At 41.8% G+C, this 26,911-nt stretch overlaps 1 protein-coding gene across 3 annotated transcripts in view; it reads left to right on the forward strand.

Annotated features, from left to right (window-relative positions):
- Positions 1 to 26,911, forward strand: part of LOC109890680 (cell adhesion molecule 1) — a 60,237-nt gene that overhangs the window by 16,705 nt on the left and 16,621 nt on the right. For 2 of the 3 annotated variants that reach the window (XR_004203444.1, XR_002255444.2), the window contains exons 3-4: positions 7,532 to 7,588; positions 16,062 to 16,109. Coding sequence is in view for 1 of the 3 variants with exons in the window: in XM_031792364.1 (XP_031648224.1) it covers positions 7,532 to 7,588; positions 16,062 to 16,109; positions 17,270 to 17,448 (284 nt within the window). In the remaining 2 variants the exon portion in view is untranslated. Of the gene's footprint in view, positions 1 to 7,531; positions 7,589 to 16,061; positions 16,110 to 17,269; positions 17,853 to 26,911 lie in introns of those variants that run through there. The other variant, XM_031792364.1, reaches the window with a different exon arrangement.

Here is a 26,911-nt window from a genome sequence, read left to right on the forward strand (position 1 = left end):
GCTATCACTTATATAGCTCCTAGGGCTTCCACTAGATGTCAACAGTCTTTAGAAAGACTTTCATGCTGGTTTTTGGAAAAATTTGCCAGAAATTGTAGTTTTTCTAGGTGACTCCCATTTTGGCTGTAGTGTTTCCAAGCGTGTGATTGAGAGCGCATTCTTTGGTATTTTTCTCCGGTAAAGACAATAACGATTCTCCGTCTTAAATTGTACCATTTATTTACATATTTGGGTACCTAAGGTTTGATTATAAACGTTGTTTGACTTGTTTGGAAAAGTTTATTAGTAACGTTTGGGATTCATTTTGTATGCATTTAGATGGAGAGAAACTGGGTGGATTATTGACTGAAGCGCGCCAGCTAAACTGAGTTTTTATGGATATAAAGAAGGACATTATCGAACAAAAGGACAATTTGTGATGTAACTGGGACCTTTTGGAGTGCCAACAGAAGAAGATCATTCAAGATGGCGTAGCAGCCAGACGTCTCTGTCTTTTGTCCTGTCGTGTCCCTTGTATATATCTTTTTACATCCTTTTCTTCGCATATCTTTTAAAAATATTTTCCTAATCCTCAACTTCTAAATACTCTCCTGCAACCTGCCTCACCCAATGTGTCGTGGATCTGCTTTTTTCTAAAGTATTTCTATTTACTTCGGATCTGGAATCCCTCAACTGAAGCTAGCCAGCTAACTACCTACCAGCTATCAGTTAGCAAACCATTTCTAGCGGTCATCAGCTAACCTTTAGCTTGGAAAGCTCTCGCTTTCAAACCAGAGCTTAACGGACCTATTTCTCTCCATATCCCCGGATTCCTACCGCAAACTCTGAACATTTTCACCTGGATCTTCGCAACTAGCTAACCGCAATCCCGGGTGACCACTCCTGGCTAGCGTTTCCATCCCGGAGCAAGCACCAATTTGCCTGAAGCTTGCCTGGACAGGGCTCCTGGGCTACCACCGAAGCCCACTCCTGGGCTACAATATCCGGACCCCTTCTACTGCAGGTACGGGGCATGGAACCCCTCCGATCCTATACGACTGGAATACCGACATAATCTGCCCGAGGATTCCAACAGGCCCCTCAGGCGTCACGCCCGCTGAAGGCCCATTCTGCTAACCTGCTAGGCCTGCTAGCTACCTAGAGCTACTTGGAACCCTACTAATTCCACGACTGGTCTATCGATGTCACCGCACGAAGAGGCAAAAACAGACTTACCCCCATCGCGACGCCCCCCCAAAGGCTAACTTGCTAGCCCCAGTCTGCTAACTGCTAGCTTGTTTAGCCCTGGCCTACTAACGGTTAGCATGTTAGCATCGGCTTGCTAACTGTCTGAATCGCCGTGTCCCCAGTCAGCCCAACCACTCACTGGACCCATATGTTAACTTGGCTACGCATGCCTCTCTAATATCTATATGCCTCGTCCATTACTGTCCGGGTTAGTGATTACTGTCTTATTTCACTGTAGAGCCTCTAGCCCTGCTCAATATGCCTTAAAACCTGTTGTGACTCGGGGGCAGTATTTTCATTTTTGGAAAAAAAAACATTCCCGTAATATACAGGATATTTCGTCAGGACAAGATGCTAGAATATGCATATAATTGACAGCTTAGGATAGAAAACACTCTAAAGTTTCCAAAACTGTAAAAATATTTTAGCCTGAGAAAAATCCAATCCGGAAGTGCCCCATGTTTTGAAAGCGCTGCGTTCCAATGAGTCCCTATTGAGCAGTGAATGGGCTATCAACCAGATTACGCTTTCTCCGTATTCCCGAAGGTGTCTACAGCATTGTGACGTAGTTTTACGCATTTATGTTGAAGAATAGCCATTGGCGGCTACATTGCGCAAGTGGTCACCTGATGCCCCCAGAGAGATTCTCGCGTAAAATATAGAGGTAGCCATTACTCCAATCGGTCCTACTGAAAAACTAATTGTCCCGATGGATATATTATCGAATAGATATTTGAAAAACACCTTGAGGTTTGATTATAAACAACGTTTGCCATGTTTCTGTCGATATTATGGAGCTAATTTTGAATATTTTTCACCGTTTTCGTGACTGTAATTTCCGGGCGATTTCTCAGCCAAACGTGAAGAACAAACCGAGCTATTTTGCCTACAAAAATTATATTTTTGGAAAAAAGGAACATTTGCTATCTAACTGGGACTCTCGTGAGTGAAAACATCCGAAGCTCATCAAAGGTAAACGATTTAATTTGATTGTTTTTCTGATTTATGTGACCAAGTTACCTGCTGCTAGCTGGACAAAATGCTATGCTAGGCTATCGATAAACTTACACAAATGCTTGTAGCTTTGGCTGTAAAGCATATTTTGAAAATCTGAGATGACAGGGTGATTAACAAAAGGCTAAACTGTGTCTCAATATAGTGTCAGGCGATGATTACACTCCCGCATGCGGGATGGGGAGTCAGTAGAGGTTTAACCAACCATGTTGTTCCACATCCTACATATGCGATGACCTGGTTTAAACGTCTCTAGAGACTATATCTCTCTCATAATTACTCAATGCCTAGGTTTACCTCCAATGTACTCACATCCTACCTTACCTTTGTCTGTACACTATGCACACTATGAATCTATGCTATCGTACCCAGAAACCTGCTCCTTTTACTCTCTTTTCCGAATGTGCTAGACGGCCAGTTCGTATAGCATTTAGCAGTACCTTTACCCTACTTCTCCTATAATCCTCTGGTAATGTAGAGGTTAATCCAGGTCCTGCAGAGCCTAGCTCCATTCCCACGGTGCTCTCATTTGTTGACATCTGTAACCATAAAAGCCTTGGTTTCATGCATGTTAACATTAGAAGCCTACTCCCTAAATTTGTTTTACTCACTGCTTTAGCACACTCTGCCAGCTCGGATGTCTTAGCAGTGTCTGAATCTTGGCTTAGGAAAAAGACCAAAAACCCTGAAATCTCCATTGCTAACTATAACATTTTCCGCCAAGATAGACCTGCCAAAGGGGGCGGTGTTGCAATCTACTACAAAGATAGCCTGCAGAGTTCTGTATTACTATCCAAGTCTGTACCCAAACAATTCTACTTCTAAAAATTCACCTTTCCAGAAACAAGTCTCTCACTGTTGCCGCTTGCTATAGACCTCCCTCTGCACCCAGCTGTGCCCTGCCAAAATTGTTGCAACCCCTATTACTAGCCTGTTCAACCTCTCTTTCGTATCGTCTGAGATTCCCAAAGCTGGGAAAGCTGCCACGGTCATACCCCTCTTCAAAGGGGGTGACACTCTAGACCCAAACCTCTACAGACCTATATCTATCCTACCCTGTCTTTCTAAGGTCTTCGAAAGCCAAGTTAAAACTTGTTGAGGATAGGGGGCAGTATTTTCACTTTGGATGAATTGCGTGCCTCTAGTGAACTGCATAATACTCTGTCCTAGATTGCTAATATATGCATATTATTAGTATTACTATTGGATAGAAAACAATCCGAAGTTTCTAAAACTGTTTGAATTATGTCTGTGAGTATAGCAGAACTCATAGGGCAGGCAATCTTCCAAAGTTGGGGCAACTTTGACGTCATCGCCCCCTCCTTTCCCAACAAGATATGGATCTGGAAGCACTAGATGTCCTCATTCAGTAGAAAGTGTAATGGAGCATTTGCTGTGAACTTTGACCTAATTGAAGGGAAAATAGTCAGTGTCGCAACAGAATGCCATTTTTCTGTGGCGCATTTCTCTGTGGGTGCTACGGCTGTTCCAATCGGCCTCAGATGAAAATGTATGATCCGGTTGGAACGTTATTGGATATATATGATAATAACATCCTGAAGATTGATTCTCTACTTAGTTTGACCAGTTTATTCGACCTGGAATATATCTTTTGGAAGTTTTCGTGCAAGTTATCTTGGACCAGCAGTCAGTTTTTGGGCACGTGAGCTGAAAGTGATAGCAAATGCAGCTACTTGGACACTAGTATTGGACATTATGGAACAAAACAATAATTTATTGTGGAACTAGGACTCCTTGCACTACATTCTGATGAAAGATCATCAAAGGTAAGGGAATATTTCTGTTGTAATTTCGTATTTCTGTTGACTCCAACATGGCGGTTACGTCTGAGCGCCGTCTCAGATTATTGCAATGTTAGGCTTTTTCCGGTAACGTTTTTAAAAAATCTGACACAGCGGTTGCATTAAGAACCAGTGTATCTTTAATTATATGTAGAACATGTATCTTTAGTCAAAGTTTATGATGAGTATTTCTGTTATCTGGCGTAGCTTTCTATAATTCCTCCGGATATTTTGGAGGAATTTCTGAACATGGTGTCAATGTAAACCGAGATTTGTGGATATAAAAATGCATATTATCGAGAAAAAAAACATAAATCTACTGTGTAACATGTCATATGACTGTCATCTGATGAAGATTTTCAAGAGGTTAGTGATTCATTTTATTTCTAATCCTGCTTTTGTGATTTTATCTTTGGCTGGAAAAAATGGCTGCAATTTTCTTTGGTTTGGTGGTGGTCTAACATAAATATATGTTGTGTTTTCGCTGTAAAACATTATAAAAATCTGACATGATGGGTAGATGAACAAGGTGTTTATCTTTCATTTGAGGTATTGGACTTGTTAATGTGTGAAAATAAAATATTTCTAAAGAATATTTTTGAATTCCCTGTGCCACCTTTTCAGCTGAACGGGGGGTGGACTTCCCTGAGGGGAACTCCTTGCCCCAACAGGTTTTAACAAACAGATTACCGACCATTTCGAATCCCACCGTACCTTCTCCACTATGCAATCTGGTTTCAGAGCTGGTCATGGGTGCACCTCAGCCACGCTAAAGGTTCTAAACGACATCATAACCGCCATCGATGCTTCTACACCTGCATTGCTTGCTGTTTGGGGTTTTAGGCTGGGTTTCTGTACAGCACTTTGAGATATCAGCTGATGTACGAAAGGCTAAATAAATCTATTTGATTTGAATTGATCGATAAGAGACATTACTGTGCGCCGTCTTCATTGACCTGGCCAAGGCTTTCGACTCTGTAAATCACCACATTCTTATTGGCAGACTCGACAGCCTTGGATTCTCAAATGATTGCCTCGCCTGGTTTACCAACTACTAGAGTTCGCTGTGTCAAATTGGAGGGCCTGTTGTCCGGACCTCTGTCAGTCTCTATGGGGGTGCCACAGGGTTCAATCCTCTGGCTGACTCTCTTCTCTGTACACATCAATGATGTTGCTCTTGCTGCTGGTGATTCTCTGATACACCTCTACGTAGACGACACCATTCTGTATACTTCTGACCCCTCTTTGGACACTGTGTTAACTAACCTCCAGACGAGCTTCAATGCCATACAACTCTCCTTCCGTGGCCTCCAACTGCTCTTAAATGCAAGTAAAACTAAAATCATGCTATTCAACCGATCACTGCCCGCACCTGCTCGCCCATCCAGCATCACTACTCTGCTCTGACTTGGACGGCTCTGACTTAGAATACGTGGACAACTACAAATACCTAGGTGTCTGGTTAGACTGCAAACTCATCACATTAAGCATCTCCAATCCAATATTAAATCTAGAATTGGCTTCCTATATCGCAACAAAGCATCCTTCACTCATGCTGCCAAACATACCCTTGTAAAACTGACCATGCTACCGATCCTCGACTTCGGTGATGTCATCTATAAAATAGCCTCCAACACTCTACTCAACAAACTGGATGCAGTCTATCACAGTGCCATCCGTTTTGTCACCAAAGCCCCAAACACTACCCACCATTGCAACCTGTACGCTCTCGTTGGTTGGCCCTCGCTTCATACACGTCGCCAAACCCACTTGCTACAGATAATCTACAAGTCTCTGCTAGGTAAAGCCCCGCCTAATCTCAGCTCACTGGTCACCATAGCAGCACACACTCGTAGCACGCGCTCCAACAGGTATGTCTCATTGGTCTCCCCCAAAGCCAATTCTTCCTTTGGTCGTCTTTCCTTCCAGTTCTCTGCTGCCAATGACTGGAACGAACCACAAAAATCTCTGAAACTGGAAACACATCTCCCTCACTAGCTTTAAGCACCAGCTTTCAGAGCAGCTCACAGATCACTGCACCTACACATAGCCCATCTGTAAACAGCCCATCTATCTACCTACCTCATCCCCATACTGTATTTATTTATCTTGTTCCTTTGCCCCCCAGTATCTCTACTTGCACATTCATCTTCTGCACATCTACCATTCCAGTGTTTAATTGCTATATTGTAATTACTTTGCCACCATGGCCTATTTATTGCCTTACCTCCCTTAACTTACCTCATTTACACTCACTGTATATAGACTTTTTGTTTTCTTTTGTTCTACTGTATTATTGACTATGTTTTGTTTATTCCATGTGTAACTCTGTTGTTGTATGTGTCGAATTGCTATGCGTTATATTGGCCAAGTCACAGTTGCAAATGAGAACTTGTTCTCAACTAGCCTACCTGGTTAAATAAAGGTGAAATAAATACATTTCAATTTCAAAAAAAGGTAAGGCATTTTTTATATTGCTATTTCTGACTTTCCTGTCACACCTGCCTGGTTAAAAAATGTTTTTCATGTGTTTGTATTCGGGGCGCAGTCCTCAGATAATTGCACGGTATGCTTTCGCAGTAAAACCTTTTTGAAATCTGACACACAATTAACAAGAATTTAAGCTTTATTTTTTATGTATTACCCTTGTGATTTTATGAAAGTTAAATATTTATAATACTGTAGTTTGAATTTTGCACTCTGAAATTTCACCGAATGTTGTCGAAGTGTCCCGCTAGCAGCACTCCTTTCCCAAAGATTAAGCATCCTAAATAATGCCATAGATTCAGTTTTTTTAAATAGTAAACTTGAAGGCAAAAAAGGAAAGCATAATGTAAATCTGGTATTCCAACTGATTTTAGGCTACTACTGCTGTCACGTTCGTCATAATGAGGAGACCAAGGTGCATTCTTCTTTAATGAAAGAGAAACACTGAACAAAGTATACAAAACAACCGTGACGCTATCAGCCACGAGTGCTGACAGGCAACTACACATAGAGAATAACCCACAAAACCAAAATGGAAAATGGCAACCTAAATAGGATCCCCAATCAGAGACAACGACAAACAGCTGCCTCTGATTGGGAACCAATTCAGGTCACCATAGACCTATATATACCTAGACAAACCAAAACCCCATAGATGTACAAAAAACCCTAGAGAAGACAAAAACACACATACCACCCTCGTCACACCCTGACATAACCAAAATAATAAAGAAAACAAAGATAACTAAGGTCAGGGCGTGACAACTGCCAACGATTTGTCTTGCACATAGTCAAGGCCCCCATTACCAAAGCAACCCCAAAGCATTATCAAACCTCCCCCATGTTTTTTTTTCATTGGTCCACAGAACATTTTCACTGTATTTGGGGTTGTTCAGGTGGGGTTATGCAAAGTGCAATGGAGCTTTCGTTTGTCTCTTCAACAGTACGGTATGTTGTGTTCGTAGCTAATGCATCTTTTTACTATGTGCTTGCTTTCGCAGGAGTTCTGACAACAACTTCTGCAGATATGACTGAAACAAACTCAGCCGCTTTTTTAGGTAAGTATATTAATGTCTTCAGAAATCACACATTGATACAGACAGAAGGTGGGGAGAGAGAAATGCCAACACGTTGTCTACACCAAAGTGTGAAGATGCCTACAGTGGCGGACAAATATATTGCCAACATTGCACTTTTTTATTAATATTTCCCTATTTCTTTAGAACTCTGTCCCTGATGGGGCTTGTCGATTCACCTCTGTGTCCAGTCTGCCAAAAAATACTTTCCTGCCACTCACCTCCACGCATTCTGGTTTTGTCCCATCATTCAGAATTACTGGGGGGATAAGGTTCTGAGCATTCCCTCAGTCATCCTCCATATGACCATTCCTGCATCCCCATCACTCTGCATACTAAATTACTCTGATGATGATGACGTCCACCTATGTTTCCTCTATGTCCAAGGACAAACAACACTTCCTATTGATTTCGTTAACAATCGACCCAAAAAGTGACCCAGACAACATCATAATGGCACCTCCTACCAGGGACCAACACTCTATGGGTGTTAGTTTGTGAACACTATTTCGGTGGATCACATATCATTTCTAAGAAAGTGTTAACGCCCAAATGCTAACCAGCAGCTTATCCACTAGTCTTGCTTAGTCTTGTACGGTCCTGTCCTGTCCAGTGTTTCCGTCTCTTGTTTTGTCCTGTTTTGACATGTCCCTATTTTCTACTTGCCTCTTTTTATCCTTACCTACTTTATCCCTACTTATCCTTATCCTTACCCTACTTTTCAGTTTTGTCTTACTTTTTGGTTGTAGTTTACCTTCTTCACTATAATAAACATTTTTATGTGCATAGAACATTTGAGATCAGAATTTTAACACCCACGGTTTTTAATTGAACACTTTCTTAGAAATCATATGTTATCCCACCGAAATAGTGTTCACAAACTAACACCCCTAGAGTGTTGGTCCCTAACACCGTGCTCCATGGCAAAATATGTGGTTGCTTCAAGTTTACGGTCTTGTCATCAACACCAATTCGAATGCTAATCCGTTATAGCCTAGTTCGTTAAATATGTTGAACATGTTTGCAGTCCACATTGTTCTACTTGTATTGCTTCAGTATGGAAATACACGGTTAAACATAGGCTATAGCATTTGCACTGTTATATGGGCTAGGCCTACTGTAAATTGCAGTCTGGACATGGACATGCCAAATATAGTCAATAAGCATGATTACATTCACTAGACTATTGATAAGGCCTAAAAAGACCGTTTCTAATTCTAATCGAATTCTAATATAAATTAAACAACAACTTTTTTTAAATAGGCAATGTAGGCAAATAGGCAATGTAGGCAAATAGGCAAATAGGCAAATAGGCAAATAGGCAAATAGGCAATGTAGGCAAATAGGCAAATAGGCAAATAGGCAATGTCTAAATACAGTTACAGGCACATGATTGCTCCCCGTGGGCAACTTCTTAGACTATGGAGGGTTTTATGCACATCCAAACGTTTCACAGGAGCTGGATAAAGATCCAATGTAAAGAGAAAGGGGGGGGGGGATGTCCACTCACTGCTATACTGCTCGCAAATGTAACGTTTTATAAACATCATGGAACCATCTTACAGATCATATTTGCACTTCTCCAGAAATTGCATTGCAATTGAGCCATTTAATCTACGTTACCACAAACCCATGGATGGGGAATATTTCTAATAAGTTTGGTTTTTAATCAAACTTTAATCAAACAAAAAAACAATGAATGTCACGTTCTGACCATCGTTCATATGTGTTTTCCTTGTTTTAGTGTTGGTCAGGACGTGAGCTGGGTGGGCATTCTATGTTGTGTGTCTGGTTTGTCTATTTCTATGTTTGGCCTGATATGGTTCTCAATCAGAGGCAGGTGTTAGTCATTGTCTCTGATTGGGAACCATATTTAGGTAGCCTGTTTTGTGTTGGGTTTTGTGGGTGATTGTCCTTAGTGTCCTTGTTCCTGTCTATGTGTTAGTTTACACAAGTATAGGCTGTTTCGGTTTTCGTTACGTTTTTGTAGTGTTTGTATTTAGATTCGTGTTACGTTTGTTTATTAAATTATGGATCGCAATCTACACGCTGCATTTTGGTCCGACTCTCCTTCACACCTAGAAAACCGTTACAATGAATCTGCTTTTTTAAACAAACAACGATATTTCCAGGATCGGGTCAGTAGGATCGGGTCTGAAGCATGATGTCTTAAATCGCTCACGTTCTATGGCACTGTGTGCACACGTAGGCCTTAATGCCATTACGCATAACATTCACGCCTCTATTCACTTGTATTGTTGCCTATGTGCAAGGCAGATTCTCAAAAAAATCTGCTGTTGATATGACATTATACACTCTTAGGTTCTAGGTAGCACCTTTTGTTCTGAGAGGGTTGGAGGCTTGGATAGTTTGGAGGAGAGTGTGTGTCTTTGGTAACGGATGGATTTGAAAATGGGGATGGATAGCCTACTGAACAAGCTAAATTAAGTATGCAGGTATGTGAATTGTGAATAATGAAAAATCATGATGGCAAAAATTTCCAAAATATTTTTAAGCAATCTTAGTAGACCATTTAAAACCTCTTAATTCATAGGCTAGTTGGCTAATGGCCAGGATAAAAAATAGGAACCTATGAGTTGTTGCTAAACCAGTCTTGATTAAAAGGGAAGGGTAGGCAATGTTTGGTTTTAATCAAATGAAACGATTCATCATATTATGTTTCTAAATCTAAGATTAACCGGCACAAAATGCACATCTCTCTTCCATGAGCACTGTGTGTCATGGCTAGACTGATCTCATCCCGTCAGTAGAGGATGCCTGGATATTTTTTAAAAATGCCTTCCTAACCATCCTAAATAAACATGCCCCATTCAAGAAATTTAGAACCAGGAACAGATATAGCCCTTGGTTCTCCCCAGACCTGACTGCCCTTAACCAACACAAAAACATCCTATGGCGTTCTGCATTAGCATCGAACAGCCCGCGTGATATGCAGCTGTTCAGGGAAGCTAGAAATCATTATACACAGGCAGTTAGAAAAGCCAAGGCTAGCTTTTTCAAGCAGAAATTTGCTTCCTGCAACACTAACTCAAAAAAGTTCTGGGACACTGTAAAGTCCATGGAGAATAAGAACACCTCCTCCCAGCTGCCCACTGCACTGAAGATAGGAAACACTGTCACCACTGATAAATCCACCATACTTGAGAATTTCAATAAGCATTTTTCTACGGCTGGCCATGCTTTCCACCTGGCTACTCCTACCCCGGACAACAGCACTGCACCCCCAACAGCAACTCGCCCAAGCCTTCCCCATTTCTCCTTCTCCCAAATCCATTCAGCTGATGTTCTGAAAGAGCTGCAAAATCTGGACCCCTACAAATCAGCCGGGCTAGACAATCTGGACCCTTTCTTTCTAAAATTATCTGCCGAAATTGTTGCCACCCCTATTACTAGCCTGTTCAACCTCTCTTTCGTGTCGTCTGAGATTCCCAAAGATTGGAAAGCAGCTGCGGTCATCCCCCTCTTCAAAGGGGGGGACACTCTTGACCCAAACTGCTACAGACCTATATCTATCCTACCGTGCCTTTCTAAGGTCTTCGAAAGCCAAGTCAACAAACAGATTACCGACCATTTCGAATCTCACCATACCTTCTCTGCTATGCAATCTGGTTTCAGAGCTGGTCATGGGTGCACCTCAGCCACGCTCAAGGTCCTAAACGATATCTTAACCGCCATCGATAAGAAACATTACTGTGCAGCCGTATTCATTGATCTGGCCAAGGCTTTCGACTCTGTCAATCACCATATCCTCATCGGCAGACTCGACAGCCTTGGTTTCTCAAATGATTGCCTCGCCTGGTTCACCAACTACTTCTCTGATAGAGTTCAGTGTGTCAAATCGGAGGGTCTGCTGTCCGGACCTCTGGCAGTCTCTATGGGGGTGCCACAGGGTTCAATTCTTGGACCGACTCTCTTCTCTGTATACATCAATGAGGTCGCTCTTGCTGCTGGTGAGTCCCTGATCCACCTCTACGCAGACGACACCATTCTGTATACTTCCGGCCCTTCTTTGGACACTGTGTTAACAACCCTCCAGGCAAGCTTCAATGCCATACAACTCTCCTTCCGTGGCCTCCAATTGCTCTTAAATACAAGTAAAACTAAATGCATGCTCTTCAACCGATCGCTACCTGCACCTACCCGCCTGTCCAACATCACTACTCTGGACGGCTCTGACTTAGAATACGTGGACAACTACAAATACTTAGGTGTCTGGTTAGATTGTAAACTCTCCTTCCAGACCCATATCAAACATCTCCAATCCAAAGTTAAATCTAGAATTGGCTTCCTATTTCGCAACAAAGCATCCTTCACTCATGCTGCCAAACATACCCTTGTAAAACTGACCATCCTACCAATCCTCGACTTTGGCGATGTCATTTACAAAATAGCCTCCAATACCCTACTCAACAAATTGGATGCAGTCTATCACAGTGCAATCCGTTTTATCACCAAAGCCCCATATACTACCCACCATTGCGACCTGTACGCTCTCGTTGGCTGGCCCTCGCTTCATACTCGTCGCCAAACCCACTGGCTCCATGTCATCTACAAGACCCTGCTAGGTAAAGTCCCCCCTTATCTCAGCTCGCTGGTCACCATAGCATCTCCCACCTGTAGCACACGCTCCAGCAGGTATATCTCTCTAGTCACCCCCAAAACCAATTCTTTCTTTGGCCGCCTCTCCTTCCAGTTCTCTGCTGCCAATGACTGGAACGAACTACAAAAATCTCTGAAACTGGAAACACTTATCTCCCTCACTAGCTTTAAGCACCAACTGTCAGAGCAGCTCACAGATTACTGCACCTGTACATAGCCCACCTATAATTTAGCCCAAACAACTACCTCTTTCCCAACTGTATTTAATTTTTATTTATTTATTTATTTTGCTCCTTTGCACCCCATTATTTTTTATTTCTACTTTGCACATTCTTCCATTGCAAAACTACCATTCCAGTATTTTACTTGCTATATTGTATTTACTTTGCCATCATGGCCTTTTTTGCCTTTACCTCCCTTCTCACCTCATTTGCTCACATTGTATATAGACTTGTTTATACTGCATTATTGACTGTATGTTTGTTTTTACTCCATGTGTAACTCTGTGTCGTTTTATCTGTCGAACTGCTTTGCTTTATCTTGGCCAGGTCGCAATTGTAAATGAGAACTTGTTCTCAACTTGCCTACCTGGTTAAATAAAGGTAAATAAATAAAAAATAATAGACTGACTGGCTCTCAAACCCATTCCATTATCAACTGCATTACCATTCAGATTGTCTTAACTTCCCATTAGCGCTGAATGAAATGGGCACTTCTGCTTGTGTTTTTAAAGGTCATGAATGGTCGAAATCGTGTTTTGCATGAGATTTTATGATATTTGGATGAGACATTGATCAAGTTTGATCATAAAGTTACTGGCCCCATGTCAAACACTTGGATTCAGGAAGCGGCATTATTAAAGGGATTGGGTGGCATTATTAAAGGGATTGGGTGGCATCATCCTAATTCTCGTTTTAATACCCAACAAAAAAAATGAAAGAAAGGAAATTAAAACAAATGGTATGAACAAAAATATTGGCACAAAGGAGCTAAGTTCTTCCACACCGAGCTCGACAATCCATTTCTTTATGGACCTCGCTTTTTCACTGGAGCATTGTCATACTGAAACAGGAAAGGGCCTTCCCCAAACTATTGCCAAAAAGTTGGAAGCACGGAATCGTCTCTAGAATGTCATTGTATGGTGTAGCGTTAAGATTTCCCTTCACTGGAACAAAGGGGCCTAGACCGAACCATGAAAAACAATTATTCCTCCCCCACCAAACTTTACAGTTTGTACTAGGAAATTGGGGCAGGTAGCGTTCTCCTGGCATCTGCCAAACCCAGATTCGTCCGTCGGACTGCCAGATGGGGAAGCGTGATTCATAACTCGAGAGAACACGTTTCCACTGCTCCAGTGTTCAATGGCGGCGAGCTTTACACCACCACAGCCAACGCTTGGCATTATGCATGGTGATCTTAGGTTTGTGTGTGGCTGCTCGGCCATGGAAACCCATTTCATGAAGCTCCAGACGAACAGTTATTGTACTTATGTTGCTTCCAGAGGTAGTTTGAAACGCAGTAGTGAGTGTTGCAACCGAGGACAGACTCAGCGGTCCCGTTCTGTGAGCTTGTATGGCCTACTACTTCGCAGCTGAGCCGTTGTTGCTCCAAGACGTTTTCACTTCACAATAACAGCACTTACAGTTGATCGGGGCAGCTCAAGCAGGGCAGAAATTTGACGAACTGACTTGTTGGAAAGGTAGCATCCTATGACGGTGCCAAAAGTCTCTGAGCTCTTCAGTAAGGCCATTCTACTGCCAATGTTTGTCTATGGAGATTGCATGGCTGTGTGCTCTCTTTTATACACCTGTCAGCAATGGGTGTGGCTGAAACAGCCAAATCCACTTTGAAGGGTGTCCACATACTCTTTTGTATATTCAGTGTATTTGTACTGTACACTTTGAAGTAGACAACATGTTGGCATTTCTCTCTCTGCCCCTTCTGTCTTTATCTATGCGTGATTTCTGAAGACAGTAATAATTAACTATAAAAAAGGCTAAGATCTTTTCACTCATATGGACCAACTCCATATTAATGCCCATGATTTTGGAATGAGATGTTCGACAAGCAGGTGTCCACATACTTTTGGTCATATAGTGTATGTATAAATATAAAAAGGGAGAGATATTCAAATTAGGCTACAGATGTTGTAAGAACACGCAGGGGGATATGGACATGACAAGGCTGGGTGTGAACAGACAGAGAGCGAGCACGAGCAGCCTTTCCCTGAAGCCTACATGCCTCAGTCTCAATTACCATCCTGTCTCTGACCTCAAATAGTGAGAGTTAATAAGGCCTGTGAACTCTCCTCTCCCTGCTCAAACATGTATTCTCTCAGTACTGACACACACACTACTAACACCTCTTACCCTCTTACACCCCGGGTAGCTAGTCTTCTGAATGCAGCAACCTCCCACTCTCAGCTCAACCTCCGTCATGTCATCCACTACATTTGTGCCCCTGTACAGGGAGAGTGGTTATCGGTGCACATATCTTGATAATGACTTGGTGTGTGCAACATTCACTATATAGTGTGCTACTTTTTGACCAGAGCACCAGGGGCCATGGTCAAAAGTAGTACACTATGGAGGGAATAGGGTGCCATATGGGACGCAGCCTTGGAAGGGGTTGCACATTTTAACGAAAATGATTAATTAATCATTAATGATAGACTTACTCCTCTGATGAAGCAGGTAATTAAGCGTTAATGAGGTACTGAAGAACCACACACTGAAGCGTCCCAGCACACTTATTCTTCTATTTTCCTTGGCACTTTTGAAATGTGTGACATTTTTCCCTGGAAGTGTGTGTGTGTGTGTGTGTGTGTGTGTGTGTGTGTGTGTGTGTGTGTGTGTGTGTGTGTGTGTGTGTGTGTGTGTGTGTGTGTGTGTGTGTGTGTGTGTGTGTGTGTGTGTGATGCACTGTAAGATAGGTTGAGCTGACACACATTGAGCTGATTGGAGTGTGTGTGTCCCCCGGCTAGATTAAAGTCAAGGTGGATTGGACAGCTGTTCCATTGCAATAACTTATACTTAGCATCTCCTTCATCACTCTTTATTTAGTTTCCCTTCCTCTTTTGACAGGTAGAAAGGCACCTTCTACCTGTCAATGTTTTAGTGAGAGAATAACATTCAGTCAACAGGCCCTGCGCTCGACTAGCGTCCTGTCCAGGGGGTGTACTTGTACATCAAGCTGCCTCCACGCTTCAGACACAGGATAATCAGGAGATTAAAGTCAACAGTATAGCTGCATTGGGGAGTTCTAGGGGGTGGGGAATGGAATTCATTTTTTTTTATTCCGGGGTGTGGGGGGGGACTGTGGGAGGGGTCTCGAATGGTTGAGGGGGGGGTCTTGGAGGGTTCAGGCTTCACAAGATTGTGATCATGAAAAAGGAAACTATGGCATATATTTTATATCACTATCATGCACATGTTCCCTCACACATAAGGATGGCTCTGTTGCAGAAAGACTGATACATGTTTGATAGTGTCTTGATGCTGTAGTGTTTGATAGTGTCTTGATTGTCCTTCATGTTCTAATACTTTAATGTTACCCCTTCCTTGTGTTTTTTGTAATAAATTATTATTTAAAAAAATAATTTTAAAAAACAGTATAGCTGCACTCAAACTCATATCATATACTGTAAACACAACTCTGTCAGTACTGTATAGTGTAAACCAGAGTCAAACTACAGAGATAAGCTAGTTTGATGAAGGTGAAATCTGAAGGGAAATTTAACGATAAATCTGTAGGTACTGTACATGTCTGTGTGTTGACTACAAGGCTCTGTCTCTCTAATGTCATTATCGTGTTGTCTGTTCTGGTGTCATTGCAGTGGGAGCCGCCCACGTAGAGGATGGATCCTTTGAAGCCATTTTCGGAGGTGAGAAATATATCAATCACAAAGTATTTATAAAGGCGTTTTTATATGAGCAGTTGTCACGAGGCGCTATACTTTAACCCGGCCTAACTCCTAAGCTTTAGAGATGGTTATCCAGATCTGGTTAGCATTATTGTTCTCTCTATAGTCTGAGAATGGAACCAATGCCATGAGTATCACATAAATGGAAAGTCCTCCACTCATTGTTTCTGGTTTCACCTACCTAATTGTTATAGTTTCGCTAGTCATGCGGAGGAAACAACGTTCTGCCATGAAAAGCCATGAACTTTACTTACATTTGAAGTCAATTAGCAGGTGCTCTTATCCAGAGAAACTCACAGGAAGTGCCTCGCTCAAGGGCACATTGACAGATTTTTCACCTAGTCAGCTCAGGGATTCAAACCAGCGACCTTTCGGTTACTGGCCCAACCATCTTAAACGCTAGGCTACCTGCTGACCCAACCCACCTAAAATCAGTTAACTAAAATCTAAAAATAGAATGTCGCTTTGACGTTCTCGCTCACGATTACTACTATGATAATGTGTCTTACGGAAAAAGAAAAAAAAAACGTTAAAAAAACGTATTACACTATATTTATTACACGTATTACACTATATTTATTACACGTATTACACTATATTTATTACACGTATTACACTATATTTATTACACGTATTACACTATATTTAATACACGTATTACACTATATTTATTACACGTATTACACTATATTTATTACACGTATTACACTATATTTATTACACGTATTACACTATATTTATTACACGTATTACACTATATTTATTACACGTATTACACTATATTTAATACACGTATTACACTATATTTATTACACGTATTACACTATATTTATTACACTTATTACACTATATTTATTACACGTATTACACTATATTTATTACACGTATTACACTATATTTAATACACGTATTACACTATATTTATTACACGTATTACACTATATTTATTACACGTATTACACTATATTTATTACACGTATTACACTATATTTATTACACGTATTACACTATATTTATTACACGTATCACACTATATTTATTACACGTATTACACTATATTTTCAGAGACCATTGTCCTCTCTCAGTCGGTCTCATTTCTACTCGTCTCTCTCCCTTCCCAGGAGTCATTTTTGCCCTGTTCCTGGCGCTGCTCCTGGCGTTGCTGATACTGCGCTACATTGTCAAGCATAAGGGCACTTACCACACCAACGAGGCCGACTGTGGTGATTCCGTAAACAAGTTTGGCGGTGACTCTCAAAGCGAGCAGGTTCAACTAGAGATTTTGGACAAGGAAGAATAGAAAGAAGGATACTTAATTTGAAACAGGATCTTGTTCCATTTCTAAACCAGGGCAAATATTTTCTATGGAATTGGAAATGTCTATGATGGTCATCTTAATTTCAAGACAACATTTATATGGGGCCTACAACCATCTCAGCTCTGCAGATTTTGCTACGAAGTGACAAAATAATTAGATCACTTATTTTTGTATTGCCCATATCGTATATACACTATATATGCAAAAGTATGAGGACACCCCTTCAAATTAGTGGATTGGCTATTTCAGCCACATTACAGCCTTATTCTACTGCTTTATTTCCCTCATCAAGCTACACAAAATCTCATAGTGACAAAGCAAAAACAGTTATTTATCAATTTTTGCAAATGTATATATTTTTAAAACTGAAATATCACATTTACATAAGTATTCAGGTCCTTTACTCAGTACTTTGTTGAAGCACCTTTGGCAGTGATTACAGCCTTGAGTCTTCTTGGGTAAGACACTGCAAGCTAGGCACACCTGTATTTGGGGAGTTTATCCCATTCTTCTCTACAAATCCTCTCAAGCTCTGTCAGGTTGGATGGGGAGAGTTGCTGCACAGCTATTTTCAGGTCTTGGGTTCAAGTTCGGGCTCTGGCTGGGCCAATCAAGGACGTTCAGAGACTTTTCCCAAAGCCACTCCTGCATTGTTTTGGCTGTGTGCTTGGGATCGTTGTCCTGTTGGAAGTTGAACCTTCAAGCCAGTCTAAGGTCCTGAGTGCTCTAGAAAAGGTTGCCATTAATGATCTCTCTGTACTTTGCTCAGTTCAACTTTACCACAATCCGGACTAGTCTCCCAGACCCTGCCACTGAAAAATATCCCCACAACATGATGCATCATGCTTCACCGTAGGGATGGTGCCAGGTTTACTCCAGACGTGACTCTTGGCATTCAGGCCAAAGAGTTCAATCTTGGTTTCATCAGACCAGAGAATCTTGGAGAATCTCATGGTCTGAGAGTCCTTTAGGGGCTTTTATTGGGCACACTCCAAGCGAGCTGTCATGTGCCTTTTACTGAGGAAGTGCTTCCGTCTGGCCACTCTGCCATAAAAGCCTGATTTGTAGAGTGCTGCAGAGATGATTGTCCTTCTGGAAGGTTCTGCCATCTCCACAGAGCAACTCTGGAGTGCTGTCAGAGTGACCATCCGGTTCTTGGTCACCTCCCTGACCAAAGCCCTTCTCCCACAATTGTTCAGTTTAGCCGGGCGACTAGCTCTAGGAAGAGTCTTGTTGGTTCCAAACTTGTTCCATTTAAGAATGATAGAGGCCACTGTGTTCTTGGGGACCTTCATTGCTGCAGAAATGTTTTGGTACCCTTTCCCAGATCTGTGCCTCAACACAATCCTGTCTCGGAACTCTATGGACAATTCCTTCGACCTCATGGCTTGGTTTTTGCTCTGTCATGCACTGTCAACTATAGACAGGTGTGTGCCTTTCCAAATCATGTCCAATCAATTGAATTTATCACAGGTGGACTTCAACCAAGTTGTAGAAACATATCAAGGATGATCAGTGGAAACAGGATGCACCTGAGCTCAATTTCGAGTCTCATAACAAAGGGTCTGAATACCTATGTAACATTAGAGTGTCTAGTTTGAGAAACAAACGGCTCACAAGTCCTCAACTGGTAGCTTCATTAAATAGTACCAGCAAAACACCAGTCTCAATCTCAGTGAACCAGTGAACCAGTGAAGAGGCGAATCCGTGAAGCTGGCCTTCTAGGCCGAGTTGCAAAGAAAAAGCCATATCTCAGACTGGCCAATAAAAATAAAAGATTAAGATGGGCAAAAGAACACAGATACTGGACAGAGAAACTCTGTCTAGAAGGCCAGCATCCCAGAGTCGCCTCATCACTGTTGATGTTGCTCAGTTGTGCACTGGGGCCTCCCACTCCTCTTTCTATTCTGGTTAGAGACAGTTTGCAGTGTTCTGTGAAGGGAGTAGTACACAGTGTTGTACGAGATCTTTAGTGTCTTGGCAATTTCTCGCATGGAATAGACTTCATTTCTTAGAACATGAATAGACTGACGAGTTTCAGAAGAAAGTAATTTTTTTCCGGACATTTTGAGCCTGAACCCACAAATGCTGATGCTCCAGATATTCAACTAGTCTATTGAAGGCCTGTTGTATGTAGTGCTTCTTTATCAAAACAACAGTTTTCAGCTGTGCGAACATAATTGCAAAATAGTTTTCTAATGATCTATTAGCCTTTTAAAATGAGAAACTTAGCTAACACAACGTGCCAATGGAACACAGGAGTGATGGTTGCTGAAAATGGACCTCTGTACGCCTATGTAGATATTCCATAGAAAGCCAGCCGTTTCCAGCTACACTAGTCATTTACAACATTAACAATGTCTACTCTGTATTTCTGATCAATTTGATGTTATTTTAATGGACACTTTTTTTTTGCTTTTCTTTCAAAAACAAGGAAATTCTGAACTGTAGTGTATGCTCAAAGTATTAACATCCCAAAATACTGTATCGGTGACTAAATGTGGTCAAGTTTATGTTGAAGATAATGCATGTCTGTTGTTTTATCACATGAAAATGCCATTCGATAAAGTGTGGGTATGTATCAAGCTACACATTTGATACATTTTCACAGTCATGGATTAAATCAGCCAAACTTTTTTCCCAATTAAGAGTTTACTTGTATACCCAGTCGAAAAGATTATTCAACACAAAATCTGGGTTCAGGAAACCAAGATATAGGGGCAAATGTTTGCACTTCAATAGTGTGTGTTAATGAGATTTAGAAGCTTATGGAGGATTTTGTGTTTTCTATTTTCATCAAGCTAGAATAGAGCGATGCAGTGCCCGAGGCTGCTGAAGGGCAGTTCTGAATCCTTGAGTAGCGCCAAGCAGCGATATGTGGGTTTAATGCAATTCCAACAACCCCAGAAACGTTCCTGCAGAGCTGAGCCAGCACACTTTGCAAAAAAAAACATTGTGCCTCTGGGAAATCATTTTACTCTAATTGCGTATTATTCTTGGTTGGGATACAAGACAATACAAGCCAATCTCAAGATCATACATCACCTGATCCACGAGCTGGCAAAGTGCACTTACTTTTGGCCATTTGATTGCAAGTTGAAAGTATTTATTTCCATTTGTCTTCCTAATCAAAGTATGGGACAATTGCTAACCTTTCTCCAAACAGAGTTTTTCTTCAATTCTCTAATCAAGTCCAACTTCAAAGCCAGTGACTCAGCGTGTTTGAGTGCAGTAGCTTGAGTGCTCTGTCTGATTGAGGTAAAGACAATAACGCCATTGAGACATCTATCCAACTGCCGTCCTCACCGACAACATATCAAATCCTATTGATCAGGGAGGAAAACACTTACAAAACATGTGCCCCAAATGGCACCCTATTTCTTATTTAGTGCACTAGGTTACTTTTGACCAGGGCCCTATGGGGGAATAGGATGCTAAATAGGGAATAGGGTGCCACTTGGGAGTCGGCCGTGACTTCAGCAGGGCCACTGACACCTCTCAAGGAGATGAACAACTTTTCTAAAAGAGTCATTCCAGGGTCACTGAAGCCATAGCCTGGCCTAGACAGCTAAACACAAGAACCAGGCGCTTGAAAGGCAATAATCAGGAAGTCAGCCTTGCAACCAGCAACCAGCAACCAGCCGCACTTCCCGTTCAATGTAGTTTAATTATTAGGAATCAAATAACAGTTCAAAAGACACCCATCCTGTTCTCTTACAATTGTATCCCAGCTTTCCTCCTGGCCTTGGTGCGCGGAGAACATACTGTTTTATTGCGACAATAAGCCATACTTTGATATGGCCCTGAAGGCATCAACATCAATTCCTTTCATCTCGACTGCTCTGTGAAGCTTGAACAATGGCAAAGCCAAAGCTGGTGACTTTTCCCATCTCTTCTCCTACTGTCGACAAAATGGCATAAAATGCAAATACATGCTAGCATTCTCCGTGGATGAGCGCGGCATGGGACTGTACTCTCCTAAAGACACCAACGATGAAAACACATTGAATTTCTTTTGAACAATGTAGCTACCTCACTCTCTTTGAGTTGTAGCTAATTCCAGTAAAAGAGGATACGGTACGTGAATTAATGAATGACTTGACTTGGAAGCCCATGGTACCATAGTCTGAGCTGTGTAGATTATCTCCCTTGTTAGATAATAGGCTAAGTCTTGTGTGCGTCCCAAACAGCACCCATAGAGCTCTAGTCAAAATTTGTGCACTACTGAATGTACAGGAAATAGTCTCCCATTTGGGACAGAGACCTGGATGTGTTCAGACAAAAGAAAGAAGAATGGGAACAGGAAACTCATTGAATCATCTTGTTAGAATATCCACATGGCTTACAATAGGCGCGGTCCCAAATGCAACCCTATTCCCTGGTCCCTGGTCAAAAGTAGTGCACTGCGTAGGGATTAGGGTGCCATTTGGGATGCACATTTTAAGGTTCTGGAGCTTTTGAGAAAGGAGTTTTGCATAATACAGCAGCAATAAAACAGAAAACCCTAATTTCCAGCTCATCCAAGTGTTGCTCTATTCTATTCAGCGAATATCCTATAAGCTATAATGAAGATATGTGACTTAGCCCCTGACATGGCCAGCTTCTTAGGAGAAAGGACTTCCTTTCCAGACTCAATTACTATTTCAATACGTTTCCGCTATGGATATTGAATATTGCAAGATAAGCAGTTCTCGTAAAATTGCTATCACAAAGTCTGCTCCGGGGTTTATGTTAAGGCTTTTTACGCTTCTGTACAAAGGTGCATTGGGAAGGTTATGAAGTACATTTTTTGGGGGGGGGGGGGGGGGGGGGGCAGGGTTACAGGAATAAATAATCCAGTACCTGCCTGTGAAGACGGATGCTACATTGTTACAGCCAGGAATAGTTTCTGCACTCAGCACTTCCCCATAGAAGTGAATGTCAAACTTGTGAATGTCAAACTTGCAGAGAGAGGGGATCCCCAACAGAGCAGTGTTAGAGAACTGTTAAACCAACTCAGTGTTAAAGATGAAATCGGCATAAGGTGAAACAGTGCCACTGTTCGCCCTCAGTGCATTTGTCGTGATTTTTGTTCTGCTGATGAAAAGGAGGAGAGGAGCAATCAGTATCGTGGACCAAAAAATATTCCAGTACATACTCTGTGTTCAATCGCGCGTGTGGGTGGGGGGGGGGGGACCGTGTTCGTTGTTTGAAGTATCTTCTTCGTTGTTGTAATATAGCAAACGGACGTGGCCGTTTCACCGAGTACGATTTCCAGCTTTAAAACAGTTTTCAACCAATGCAGTGTTAAAACAGTGTTCAACCAATGCAGTGTTCAAACAGTGTTCAACCAATGCAGTGTTAAAACAGTGTTCAGCCAATGCAGTGTTCAAACAGTGTTCAGCCAATGCAGTGTTAAAACAGTGTTCAGCCAATGCAGTGTTAAAACAGTGTTCAACCAATGCAGTGTTAAAACAGTGTTCAACCAATGCAGTGTTAAAACAGTGTTCAACCAATGCAGTGTTAAAACAGTGTTCAACCAATGCACTGTTAAAACAGTGTTCAACCAATGCAGTGTTAAAACAGTGTTCAACCAATGCAGTGTTAAAACAGTGTTCAACCAATGCAGTGTTAAAACAGTTTTTAGAAGAATTCACAAGCTTGTAATTGCAAAACTAGGCAGAAATGCTGAAGAAACGTGATTCAGAAAAGAGGGAACAAACGGTGTTATGCTTTGAACTGCTTTTAATGAAGTTCCTTTCTGTTTACTTTGATGAAACATTGTTTCCTTACTAGGCTCACTGTACCAAAGAGAGCTGCATCTCCATAAACCTAAAGGGAACATCATCCCCATTAACAACTGTTACTACTTTATATACCTGTAGTTTGGTTTTGAAAGATTCATACAACACAAGAACAGTACACTGCCCTCTGGTCCCAGAGATCATAATAACCCTGTGTCTCACTCCCACTATCCAACATGCATTTACTGTCCCCAAGGAGGCTGCCTGCCTGTTTGCCTGCCTATATACCCGCCTTCTTGCCTGGCTGCCTGTGTGGCTGGCTTCCTGTACAGATAGCCTAGCAGGGAGCCTACCTCTACCTGCCTGGCTCACTACCTGCCTGCCTGTCTGCCTGCCTGCCTGCCTCTCTGCCTTCCTATCTGCCTGTCTGCCTGCCTGTCTGCCTGCTTCTCTGCCTGTCTGCCTTCCTCTCTGCCTGCCTGTCTGCCTCTCTGCCTGCCTCTCTACCTGCCTTCCTCTCTACCTGCCTGTCTGCCTGTCTGCCTGCCTGTCTGCCTGCCTGCCTTTCTGCCTCTCTGCCTGCCTCTCTGCCTGCCTCTCTGCCTGCCTGCCTGCCTGCCTGGTGCGCTCAGCAGTAAAAGGTGATATAGGCCTAATCATTATTACTCTATGATAACTGATAAATAATCCTCATATGAACGGTCACTAGGGGAAATTGGCTTTTGTTATTTCATGTGTAACCGCATTGCACCTGCAGAAACCCAATCAGCAAAACAAGTCAGCCAGCACTGAATCATCTGCAGGTAGTCTGCTAGGATGTATTGTCATTAACAAACTACTGGAATTGTGTTTGTGGGTGTATATGGATGGGTTATTTTGGGTCCTAGAGTATGTTCACTTTTTTCATGTACTGTAGTTCCATCTTATTTAAAAAATAATAATAATAATAATAATAATAATGACTGTTTTTTTTAATACAGGCAGAGCATTGAAAGATCTCTGTACTTTGTTTTCTCTCTCTCAGTGTGAGAAGCCAGTTCCAAGTTCCAGTTGTCTTTCCAGACTTAGTTGTTGTGACAAACTTTTGACCAGATAATTCAGTTCCCTGGGTGTAATTATTCAGTTGACTGCAGGCACATTTAGATTTAATTAAAAGTGAAAGCCCAATATCACTTGTCATTGCACCTGACACCCTGGCGTTAACTTTGCAGCTTTGCATTCATTAGAGCAGGCAGTCATTTTGTCACATCTCCTTTGGAATTGCCTAAAGTTGTATCTTATTTACAGCATAATCCTAGCAGAATATAGTGTACATCCTTAGGCATGAAAGTAACAAAACGGAGGTGTGTGTGTGTGTGTGTGTGTGTGTGTGTGTGTGTGTGTGTGTGTGTGTGTGTGTGTTTGCGTGTTTGCGTGTGTGTGTGTTGGCAGAGGCCTTCCAGGTTCCCCACAGTCATAACACGGTAGGAGCATGGCTGTGTCTTTGCACTGCCAATTATCACTCTGGAAATTGACTAAACAGACTAACTACATCACACACACAGTGTGTGGGGTGAGTGATGTGAGAAATCTGCTTTAAAGCTTGGTCTCTAATTAGATGAAACAGGAGAAAATAGATCTCACAAAACATCTTGCTCACCTTACATGGCCTCTGCCAGGTTTTGCTTGAAAGGCAGAGGCATCTTCAGCATATTTTCGACACTCTCTGAGAAGGCCAGATACATTTCCACTGTCATTTCTGATGTGGACTGACTCAGTGTTACCGGATTGCCGAAATCAAATTGAATTCTTTAGGACAGATAGCTACAACTCTTCAGGGAAATATCCAGAGACAATATACAGTCTGTACAACAGCAACAATTACAAATGAATAAAGATAGTGCTAAAGTAACTATTCCTAATATCGAGTACATCCCAGTGCTTAATGGTAAACACAGCACCTTGATGTGTGATCTGCCTTTTTATGAACACTGTTTTCCTGTGGAGAAATAGAGTTGTGCCTCTAACTGGACCAATAGCCTTGTTTGGTATGCAGGTCCACCTGCAGGTCCACCGGAGGCCCCAAACATAACAATTCATTGGCTCTAGTTCTCCTTTGTGTCAGATCCCACATTTCAACTCAATTAAACCCCATTTTATTTCAGAGCTGCATTTGCGGCATGAGTGTGACTAATTGAAAAGTGAACGGAAAGGAAAAGCAATTTTCTCACCTAGAAATGACTCACCTACTCATCACACAATGCATTTTTCTTTCTCAAATCTAACAAATGGTTCAAGCCTCTGCTCAAACTTAGGAACAGTGAGCCTCATTATCACGTTGGAAAGGTGGATGAATGATGCCTATTCATCCACCATTACATATCATAGGGATTTCTCTCTTTGTGCTCATTCGCCATTAGATGAGAAAATAAGAATGACATCATTTCACACAGACAGGGCAATTGTTAATTGTACAGTTAATTGTTCAAGTGTTATTGTTAAAGCCTCTTAATCCTAGGATTTAAGAGTGATTAACATTTGTTTTCATAAGATTAAACAATGGACTAAAAGCTGTCGTGTTAATCACAAGACATTCTTATAAACTAGGGGAATTTGTTCTTTTATTTCATGGTTAGCACCAATCAGTGCTAAAAGACTTGCACTCTCCTGGATAAGCTCTTGAAAGTAAGTCCATTCATACAAATAAATCTAATTTGACTTTGCCTTTGAGTCATTCCATTGGACCACCTCCACTACAGTATTATCAGGGAGTTTTTATAACTAACCCAAGATAGACAAGAGCCAGTCGTTTCCAACGGGAGAAAATGAATCACAGCGTGCAGAACAAGCAAGAAGGTAGGCAGAGTCAAACACCAGCTACTGAGATCTTTTTGGCGTTATTTGCATATTTCAGTTAGGGAACGCCTACTCTGGGAGGTGCGCGTGTGCACTCTAAGCAACGCACTTTTTTTGAAACTTTGGCAAAACGCAGTCCACTCTGTTACAGCTTTTAGTTTGGAAGCAGAAACCTGTATGGATGTTTCATCGATGAGAAAATCAACAGAATATCGGCCAAAATCCATCTCGCTTGATGTTCTCCCATTGCCGGCCACTGGGCTTCCATACTAGTGAGTGGAAATGCCAACCGGATGCTTCGCGTCTATGCATCCAGTTTAATATATGGCTCATCGTTCTCTCTGTGGTATTAGATTTTCTGTGATAGTGAGACACTTCCCTCTTGTGGTGAAAATGATCCTGTAGTTGTATGGAAGTCAAATGTTCTGGCTGCGCCACCCAGTGGTAAATTCTAAGTACTGCAATGAGAATACTGGTACACTGGTGGTCAACATTCATTCAAAACAACCACTCCTTCTGAAAGTAACGTCTTCGACAGAGGCGTGACAGTTGGTTATAGAGTGGGGAAATGACTAGTGAGAAGAAGCATCCTTTTCAGTCAACCTCAAAGATCCATTTACATTCTGCTCTGCAGAGGTTGGGTTTAGAGTTGAGGTTTAGGGAACGTGTTAAGGTTAGGATTCGAGTGGTTAACATAGACTCTGGCCATGGGAACTTATTTGTACATTTGAACTGTCCTGTTATGACCCGTATGACTGTGTTGAATATCACTCCCCTGACCACATTTTATAAAGTGCCTGGGGAAGCGAGGGCCTCCACCGTGGGAGATTTATGATATGGATGTATTTTATTATCAAGTAATAAAAGTGGTCCGAACATCTGTTTTA

The sequence above is a fragment of the Oncorhynchus kisutch genome, linkage group LG16 (genome assembly GCF_002021735.2).
Source record: "Oncorhynchus kisutch isolate 150728-3 linkage group LG16, Okis_V2, whole genome shotgun sequence".
NCBI lineage: Eukaryota > Metazoa > Chordata > Actinopteri > Salmoniformes > Salmonidae > Oncorhynchus > Oncorhynchus kisutch.